The sequence below is a fragment of the Colias croceus genome, chromosome 4 (genome assembly GCF_905220415.1).
Source record: "Colias croceus chromosome 4, ilColCroc2.1".
Classification (NCBI taxonomy): domain Eukaryota; kingdom Metazoa; phylum Arthropoda; class Insecta; order Lepidoptera; family Pieridae; genus Colias; species Colias croceus.
Genome location: NC_059540.1, coordinates 5,522,177 through 5,532,723, shown reverse-complemented (window position 1 = coordinate 5,532,723; position 10,547 = coordinate 5,522,177). Strand labels below are relative to the sequence as shown.

The following is a 10,547-nucleotide window of genomic DNA, read 5'->3' as shown; positions in this document are numbered from 1 at the left end:
CATTTTCAAAATACTGGCAACATACGTTGAAGTTTTGTATTCCTTCATATCTGTAAAATTATTATTCGTATAAAGAAATAAATCAGCCAAATAATCTACAGAAAACCTGTGAAACGATGTTTTATCTTTTTTTTTGTTTTCGGGTACAAATTTTTTAACTAAAATTGCAAACCCTTTTTGACGTATTGCATGACACTACATGCGCTATAGCACTGATGCAGCGACGTATTTGCTTTTGATTTCGTATTTTTTCTTTGACAAGGGCGACGGGCGGTTGTCATTTTATTTTGTTAACTAAGCTAGCACTATAATCAAAGACAATAATCAACAGAGAATTGCCAAGATTTAAAAACTGGTGCCAAAAATAAAACATTAAAGTTTTTCACCTTTGAGTTGTGAAAACTAATCCTAATCATAAACACAAATATATCAGTGTTTTGAAAAATTGCTTAACACTAAAAGGCGGAAGACAAAAATTCGCAATAACTATATGCATTACGATCTAAATCATTGTTTTTTATCATTAATTCTCTAATTGGATTGGAATCTGTGATCTTAGAAGTAAGTATCTATTCTATTTCATATTTTTGTGTGATTTTAAAAGTTAGCATGTCACATTCTGATATCACAGATCATTTCTATTTTATATGGCTTAAGTATTGTTTTCTTTTTGTAACACGCACTAGGCACATTGTCAAGTAAGTATCAAGATTACATTATAAAACCTATCGATTTCTAAACGAGCTTTATGAGAAAAATCACTATTTATTACTAGCTTACTAGGATTGGTCGTTGTTCGAAACTCGACATTCTCACTCAAACGACTCTCACCCCTATTCCTAAATTTATATCGGGATGAAACAAATAAAAAAATCTGCATTGTATTACTATGAAAAAAATCATGGTGATCATAATCACCCTAAAAACTTAGAGTGGAAGACCCACTGGCCACCATTGATTAATACTTATATCAAATTATATTATATTTAATTGACATAAAACGGCATGCTACCAAGCTCCTTACTGGCCAACCTAGCTGCCCTATTCAAGGTGACATTACAATGCGTATGCAACGCTTCCAACATATCACTGTCCTTCTTACTCCATACATTTTCCATGGCCGCCGAGAAAGCAGTACAAGAGTACGTGCAAAGCAAACTTATTAGAATACACACTCTCATTCTAAGAGCGTCGCTCGGTTGTTCTAGAAGTTTCAGGAACCGAAACGATTTGTCGTCGAACAAAATGCGTTCAATGACGTCAGCGTGCTCGGGCAGGTCCTGGAGTATGGTTATTAGAAGACCGACGATGTTGAGCACTATTCGCGGCGTTTTTGTATCTGCAACAATAGCTAAATTTATAATCTTGCAAAGAAGCTTAAAAGTCAAATAAAAATAAAAACCTCAGCTATTAAGGGTATTCAAATAATTTCGACAGCTTTCTAGCGAGAATGGAAGGAGAATGGAATGCTTTAACACGATAAAGTTATACACACGAAAGCTCGCGTGTCGTCACTTGATAGCAAGTTTTACATAATATTATTTTTTTTTTAATTCGCGAGCAAAGGCGTGAGCGAAAAGTTATTCTTTCAATAAAAAACAGTAATTTATCATAGATAAATTATTATTTTTTTTTTTTATTGTGTGATAGGGAAGCGCTTGACCACGATCTCGCCTGATGGTAAGCTGAGATGTGGCCTATGATGGAGCACGCTTCCCTAGAAGGTACCCGTTCACTCGCTCACTTCGCTTGAAGACCCCCATATTGTACTCGTCGGGGAACAAATACTCAGGAAGCATGTTCCAGTCCCTCGCGGTTCGGATGAAGAATGTCGATCCGAACCGCTTTGTCCGGGTACATGGAACGTCCACCATATGGCGATGCCTGCACCATATGGCGATGCCATAGCCAGGCGATGATTAAAAAAACAACTATAAATTATAATGCTACTCACACATATTCAGCAGCCTTGTGAACACAGTATGCGCATTATGCGTCGCCAGCGACGTAGCGAGCTGTCGCACGGCTCGGCACGAGCGGGCACAGAGCCACGCACATACTTCTAGCATGCGACTTACACCACGCAATCTTATAAAAAAACAATCATTTTTATTAGTTAAATTGTTACAAACAAACAGACTATTAAGTTATTATCGTTATAATATAAATTTAGAATATAGTATACCTTTCCTCAGCACCGTCATCCGTGTCCTTTGTATCCTTCATGAGAGTATTTATAGCCGCAATAAAGTTGTATACGACTTTTGCTTCTAGGTAAACCTGGTAACAATTACGTAATATTTTAATGTAAATCGTTTGCATTTGAACAAATTGAAAAACATTAACAATTATTGTTCAACTTTTGAGTTCGAGTTAGCATCAAAATTACTTTGGGCTAAAAAACTAAACTACCTCTAGTCTACTTCCTTCGTATTTCTACTTTTAACAGGAATATTTATCATTTTATAAAATACTAGCTTTCCACCCGCGGCATCGCCCGCGCAGTCAAAGAAAAACCCGCTTAGTTCCCGTTCCCGTGGGATTTCCGGGATAAATCCTATCCTATGTCAAGGGGTTAAAAGTAGCCTTTCCTTTCTCGGGTATCAAAATATCTCTATACCAAATTTCATGCAAATTGATTCAGTAGTTAAGGCGTGATTGAGTAACAGATAGACAGACAGAGTTACTTTCGCATTTATAATATTAGTATGGATTATGTCAAAAAACACTCACATCCTGTATATTAAGCAGCGTATGTCTCGGTAGTGAGTGAGACAGCGAAGGCAGAGCTAACAGCGCTGCGACGGCGCCGCACACACGCGCACCCTTCGCCCCGCGAGCCGCACTACCCACTACACCTACCACCATACTCACCTGATACCAAAATAATACTTATATTACTTTAATTTTACATTTAGGTATCTATGTTACAGTCAAAACCCTGAACCAGTCAATAACTCATCATTTTGTCATTTAATATTGACCGGTAAAATCAGTTAATAAGGTTATTGACTAAGGGCGTCGGTTAATATCGTTATTAACTGATTTTATCTGATAAAATCGGTTAACGATATCGGTTTAAAGTCGAGACATCTAGTCAATATAGATTTTAACCGACGTGCCCAGTCAAAACTCATAAAAATTTAAGGACGTTAGTGAAATTATACTAGAAAATAATTTAAAAAGTGCAATATATTTTAGTTTTATGTTTTATTAATTAATTCGGGGTATTGTTTGTTAACTGCAACCGCGAATACGAAACAGTATGAGTCTTTTATTTATAATGGGAATAACATATTTATTACAAGGGGTGTATACTCAGAATGGTCACGAAATAATTATCTTTGTAATTCTATTAGCTTTCCCGCTGCGGCTTCGCCTGCTTTGTCTAAAACCTAATGGATTATGATATTTACGAAAACTAAAACCTTTGGAAAGCGACTTAATACTATGTAGTGATAGTGATTCTATAAAGTATTAAAACAATAAACTAAAAAATAAATGTCCAGGAAAAATCATCAAAATTACTGCACGAAACTGCAAAATTCTCATTTTGAATGTACATGAAAATAACACAAGTGTGTCAAGAACATTTTTTACTATATTTCAAATTTAACGCCTGAATACACAACCTAATCTTTAACCAAACTTTGGCCATTGTCAAATATAATTTGGCTGAGTACATTATGCAATTAGTGACAAGCCTATTTGGTCAATATTGTTTCGTAAACTCGTTGAAACATAATATTATCTTAACAAAGTGAAGAAATAAAACAATTATTGCTTCTGTAAATGTTTTAGGTGATGATGTAATGATTCTATTATAAACGAATTTACTCTGGATTAATATTAAGCTGAAATTAATCGTAATTTTACTTTTAATATGATTTGGGCTTACCATGTTTAATTGCGTCAGAGATTCCACATCACCCTCCATGACTTCTGTTATATTGGAATTCAAGAATGCTTCCCATTCCTCCAATTCTATAGATGACGGTTCTTTTACTGAAATAAAATAAGCATTCTTGTAAATCCGATTTTCTGCAATGCTATCTTTGCTTATTTACTATTGAAAATCAAGTTTACATTTTTGCTTCATTTAAGAAGCACCAAAATCTGAGTAATATTTTTAAGCAAATACTTCCTTGATATATAGATCAAATATATATTTTTATAGATCAAATACCTTCTTCTTTTTCCTCTACCAAACAAATATCATTATTAGCAATTTCCTTCTCATCAACAGTTTCTTCAATAACTTCAATCTTTTCCGTATCTTCATCTTTATCTTCCTTCCCATATTTCATATTGTCTGTTTCTTCTTTACTTATTGTTTCAATGGCCGGTTCACTTGTACGTCTTTGCGCCTCAGTTTTATTTTTATCAATACTTCTACTGAAGTGAAATGATCTTTTGATACTTCTAGTCAATCTATTACCACCACTACCAAATCTTAGTTTATCTTTAGAGAATTGTAATAACTTCTGTTTATATGACGGAGGTACACTTTTACTTAGTCCAGCACTAACTTCGTCATTACATTTGACCGCACTTTTAGGATTCTCCAAGCTTTGTGAAGCCGTACTACCAGCTTTCTTTTGTTTAACATCTTCAACATCTTGTTTATCCACTTCCAATATTTTTTCTTCTGTTTCTTTAACAATTTCCTTGTCATGTTTTTCTTCGTCAATCTTTTGCATTTTCAACTCTTGTTTGTTAGCTGCCATTAATTGGGCCATGTTCTTTTCGAGGTTACATACAACTAGATTAGAGTTATTCATTACATTGAATTCGTGTCTAAGTAATTTCGCGTTTGCAGCCGTTATGGGTTGTGACTGGTCTTCATCGTCTGTTTTAAGGCTATCTCTAACACTGAAGGCACTAGTCGCTCGAACACTGTCATCATCGGACATAGGTACACACTCCATTGCTTGCATAACACCATGAACGTTTCTCAAATCATGTTCACGACCTTGGGGTTTCGTATTAGTCTCCATTTTGGCCCTTGTAAATAAAAATATATTAGTAAGTACCTTTATAGCTAGGATATTACTTAATTATTTAAAAAAAGACGGGTTGCACTCCGGGAGTGCCGGCAGAAGTGAAAACTTGATTATTAACGTTCAGCATGTTTGATATTTTGGAATGGTATCCGTCTTACGCATGGAATATATGGGCTAAAAAAAAAACATCCGTCTTACGCTTTTTCGATCAGTCCACGTGTCCTGACGCGAGTTTAAGATTTTATACCCAACGCCGCTAAAGAAGTTTTCACTTCAAAATATAAGCATTTAACAAAGTTTCAATATAACAATCTGACAAGTGATAACTGCGTTAAAAACAACCGACTTCAAACTTGCACTTGCAACATTTACAAATACAGACAAAAATGCTCATAAAATAAAAAGTACTGGGTCTATCCGAATAAAATTTTTATGGGACCAATTCGACACCATCCCGCATCGAACAAAAAAAGAATCAAGTAAATCGGTTCAGAAACCTCGGAGTAATCGGTGTACATACATAAAAAAAAAACATACCGGCCGAATTGATAACCTCCTCCTTTTTTTTGAAGTCGGTTAAAAAGTAAAATAATCAGATTCTAATAATTTAATTATTAGACGAAATTTACAAAAAAAATTGCAATATTACAGTTGAAATTAGGTCATAATACACATACTTGGAATTTTTACTCATTTTTTCAGTCTGTAAGAACTTAGCTTCTTGTTGGCTATATGATAATGGTTTCGTGAAAGGTGAATCGCTCTGGACATCCTCAGGCAGAATAAGAATATGGCCGCAGACAAATGGGTGTTCTAATATTTCTGGCCAGCTCATTCTTTTCACTGGATCCTTGTGCAATAAACCCTGAAAATATATTTCAAAAATTGTGGTACATTTAGTATCTCTTTATAAATCTTAATTTTATGTTAGGTCTTACATAGCACTACTACTACTATTTTCAACCAAAAGCCACATGAGTACAATTTCTTTAAGTCTAATTACATTAAAATAACAATTAATTTCATCTTTAATGTTTTATTTTCATGATAATAGCGTAGTTAAACGAAAAATTTTACCTGAAGGAACGACCGAGCCTCTGCACTTATAAAACTAGGCCACTGTACAGGTTTATGTCTAATCATTCTGACTAACTGCCATATGGACATTGTACAAAATGGAGGTTGCCCCGCCATCAACTCATACACTATACAGCCCAGAGACCAGAGATCAGCCTGAAATTATATGAAAAATATCATAAATAATACTGTTAAGAGATGATACCGTATAATTAATTGATTAGGTACTTTCTGCCACCAATCAAATATAAAAATAATAATACATATATATATACATTAAAAAAAAATGTATATTTAAAAAAAAGGGATGTGTTTGCAATTCAATCAATAGTGAATGAAAGGAAATATATTTTAGACACGATACTGCTTAAGTATCAACTATTTTGTTTTTCAATGATTAGAATATTACTGAATCTTATCTAAATACCTGATGGTCATACGGCTTCTCATCAATCAACTCGGGAGCCATATACAGTGGAGTTCCCTTGATTGATGTTAGTATATGAGTTGCATTTGTCATTATTCGAGCTAAACCAAAGTCACACAGCTTTGCCCGTCCTGTGCTGTCTAATAGCACATTTTGTGGCTTGAGATCTCTGAAAAGATAATATATACAGCAAAAACCATTTGAGTTATGGTTTATTTGTAGTGTTGTCACAGTAAAGTATTGAATTTATATTTTTTGGTTTTTATGGCATTCAAATGCTCTATAAATATAAATTTATAAAGAATAGAAAAAATTCGATCACGAGGCGGGACTCGAACCCGCATCCTTCGCGCCATTCCGGGGCGGATGCCTCACCAACTCAGCCACTCGTGACCCGCCCGAGTAATCGAATTTATTCTATCCTTTCAGTTTTTATGTGTCTGAAGGGACACACCGCGCGCCATCTATTGAGATGATTTAACAACCATCTCAACCAATATGAAGCACTTTTCAGTGAATACAATATTGTAACGATGGAACACGACCTTTTCTTGAATTTATATTTTTTGGTTTTTATGGCATTCAAATGCTCTATAAATATAAATTTATAAAGAATAGAAAAAATTCGATCACGAGGCGGGACTCGAACCCGCATCCTTCGCGCCATTCCGGGGCGGATGCCTCACCAACTCAGCCACTCGTGACCCGCCCGAGTAATCGAATTTATTCTATCCTTTCAGTTTTTATGTGTCTGAAGGGACACACCGCGCGCCATCTATTGAGATGATTTAACAACCATCTCAACCAATATGAAGCACTTTTCAGTGAATACAATATTGTAACGATGGAACACGACCTTTTCTTGAATTTATATTTTTTGGTTTTTATGGCATTCAAATGCTCTATAAATATAAATTTATAAAGAATAGAAAAAATTCGATCACGAGGCGGGACTCGAACCCGCATCCTTCGCGCCATTCCGGGGCGGATGCCTCACCAACTCAGCCACTCGTGACCCGCCCGAGTAATCGAATTTATTCTATCCTTTCAGTTTTTATGTGTCTGAAGGGACACACCGCGCGCCATCTATTGAGATGATTTAACAACCATCTCAACCAATATGAAGCACTTTTCAGTGAATACAATATTGTAACGATGGAACACGACCTTTTCTTGAATTTATATTTTTTGGTTTTTATGGCATTCAAATGCTCTATAAATATAAATTTATAAAGAATAGAAAAAATTCGATCACGAGGCGGGACTCGAACCCGCATCCTTCGCGCCATTCCGGGGCGGATGCCTCACCAACTCAGCCACTCGTGACCCGCCCGAGTAATCGAATTTATTCTATCCTTTCAGTTTTTATGTGTCTGAAGGGACACACCGCGCGCCATCTATTGAGATGATTTAACAACCATCTCAACCAATATGAAGCACTTTTCAGTGAATACAATATTGTAACGATGGAACACGACCTTTTCTTGAATTTATATTTTTTGGTTTTTATGGCATTCAAATGCTCTATAAATATAAATTTATAAAGAATAGAAAAAATTCGATCACGAGGCGGGACTCGAACCCGCATCCTTCGCGCCATTCCATTTTTTATGTGTCCCTTCAGACACATAAAAACTGAAAGGATAGAATAAATTCGATTACTCGGGCGGGTCACGAGTGGCTGAGTTGGTGAGGCATCCGCCCCGGAACGGCGCGAAGGATGCGGGTTCGAGTCCCGCCTCGTGATCGAATTTTTTCTATTCTTTATAAATTTATATTTATAGAGCATTTGAATGCCATAAAAACCAAAAAATATAAATTCAAGAAAAGGTCGTGTTCCATCGTTACAATATTGTATTCACTGAAAAGTGCTTCATATTGGTTGAGATGGTTGTTAAATCATCTCAATAGATGGCGCGCGGTGTGTCCCTTCAGACACATAAAAACTGAAAGGATAGAATAAATTCGATTACTCGGGCGGGTCACGAGTGGCTGAGTTGGTGAGGCATCCGCCCCGGAATGGCGCGAAGGATGCGGGTTCGAGTCCCGCCTCGTGATCGAATTTTTTCTATTCTTTATAAATTTATATTTATAGAGCATTTGAATGCCATAAAAACCAAAAAATATAAATTCAAGAAAAGGTCGTGTTCCATCGTTACAATATTGTATTCACTGAAAAGTGCTTCATATTGGTTGAGATGGTTGTTAAATCATCTCAATAGATGGCGCGCGGTGTGTCCCTTCAGACACATAAAAACTGAAAGGATAGAATAAATTCGATTACTCGGGCGGGTCACGAGTGGCTGAGTTGGTGAGGCATCCGCCCCGGAATGGCGCGAAGGATGCGGGTTCGAGTCCCGCCTCGTGATCGAATTTTTTCTATTCTTTATAAATTTATATTTATAGAGCATTTGAATGCCATAAAAACCAAAAAATATAAATTCAAGAAAAGGTCGTGTTCCATCGTTACAATATTGTATTCACTGAAAAGTGCTTCATATTGGTTGAGATGGTTGTTAAATCATCTCAATAGATGGCGCGCGGTGTGTCCCTTCAGACACATAAAAACTGAAAGGATAGAATAAATTCGATTACTCGGGCGGGTCACGAGTGGCTGAGTTGGTGAGGCATCCGCCCCGGAATGGCGCGAAGGATGCGGGTTCGAGTCCCGCCTCGTGATCGAATTTTTTCTATTCTTTATAAATTTATATTTATAGAGCATTTGAATGCCATAAAAACCAAAAAATATAAATTCAAGAAAAGGTCGTGTTCCATCGTTACAATATTGTATTCACTGAAAAGTGCTTCATATTGGTTGAGATGGTTGTTAAATCATCTCAATAGATGGCGCGCGGTGTGTCCCTTCAGACACATAAAAACTGAAAGGATAGAATAAATTCGATTACTCGGGCGGGTCACGAGTGGCTGAGTTGGTGAGGCATCCGCCCCGGAATGGCGCGAAGGATGCGGGTTCGAGTCCCGCCTCGTGATCGAATTTTTTCTATTCTTTATAAATTTATATACAGTAAAGTATTGTTTTTTGAATTTGAATTGATGATACATTAAGTAAAATTTGTAAAAATAAAATACTATTATTAATTAGTGTACATGGGAAACTAGGTATAATTTCTTTGAAAAACTTAGAATTCATGTCAAGTTAACTTTAGTTAACTTAACAAATTAAATTTAGTTCTTTATTTCCTAAAATAAGATAATAGGTTATTCAAATTACCTGTGAAGAACTCTGTGAGAATGTAAATAGTACAATGCTGAAACTAAATCCCATGTTATCTTCTTGACCTGCTCTTCATTCAAGCAGCCCTCCTTTGCAAGAATACTATGTAATTCTTTCTCAGCATATTCAGTGACAACAACTAACTCTGATTCTGTATCAAAACTATCAATCATCCGAATTATATTTGGGTGGTTCAGCTGCCGTTGGATGTCACATTCTTGTCTCAAGTTTTTTAGGTCTTTGGACGATCTCCCTTTCTGAAAGTGATATGAATATACATATTATTGTTAAGTATAATGCTCAATAGCATTACAATAATATAATTAATAAAGCAATGCAATATTCTATTTATATTAGATATAAATAGAATACATTACAGTATTAGATACATTCTAATAAAAAAGTTTTAACTCAACTAAATATGATCATATACAAACCTTTCTTATAACTTTTAAAGCTAATACAACATCAGTTTCTTTGTGCTTTGCTTTAAATACTCTTCCAAAAGAACCTTCGCCAACGAATGAAATAACGATGTAGTTTTCCATTTGTATTTATACATACATTTACCAAATTAATAATTCTAAACCAAGTTTTTACTGAAATAGAGCCGAAGTAAGAATATTGTTTAATTTTAACTTATATTTTATACATTAATAACAACAGAACAACGTGCAAAGTAAGGCGATGTAAATCACATAATTATGCTAAGCTTTATCGTTTATCGTTGATTGAAATTTGAAAACTTTACAACAAAATAAAAACATTAAAATAATTTGTAAACACTCAACACAAATGTCAGCGA

The 10,547-nt window shown here is 35.4% G+C and overlaps 1 protein-coding gene across 2 annotated transcripts; it reads right to left on the bottom strand.

Annotated features, from left to right (window-relative positions):
- Positions 1-210: 210 nt before the first annotated feature.
- On the bottom strand, positions 211-10,498 carry LOC123690885 (serine/threonine-protein kinase fused). Of its 2 annotated transcripts, none has more exons than XM_045635003.1 (11): positions 10,180-10,498; positions 9,740-9,999; positions 6,508-6,676; positions 6,081-6,236; positions 5,681-5,868; positions 4,187-5,004; positions 3,899-4,005; positions 2,734-2,874; positions 2,186-2,280; positions 1,955-2,088; positions 211-1,351 (listed from the first exon to the last, which is right to left on the bottom strand). In XM_045635003.1, exons 1-11 carry the CDS (start codon positions 10,288-10,290, stop codon positions 987-989), a joined length of 2,544 nt encoding a protein of 847 aa, XP_045490959.1. In that variant the 5' UTR covers positions 10,291-10,498; the 3' UTR covers positions 211-986. The 2 variants fall into 2 exon arrangements, with proteins under 2 accessions (XP_045490959.1, XP_045490960.1); XM_045635004.1 differs by having other exon boundaries at positions 211-1,339.
- Positions 10,499-10,547: the final 49 nt, after the last annotated feature.

What these genes read in the sequence shown, in the direction of transcription:
- LOC123690885 (XM_045635003.1), bottom strand. Translation starts at nt 10,290, where the DNA reads ATGGAAAACTACATCGTTATTTCATTCGTTGGCGAAGGTTCTTTTGGA. An exon ending in GGTAGAGGAAAAAGAAGAAG is followed by an intron (nt 4,006 to 4,186) that starts GTATTTGATCTA and finishes ATTTTATTTCAG; the next exon opens with TAAAAGAACCGTCATCTATA. An exon ending in GATGACGGTGCTGAGGAAAG is followed by an intron (nt 2,089 to 2,185) that starts GTATACTATATT and finishes TTTTTTTATAAG; the next exon opens with ATTGCGTGGTGTAAGTCGCA.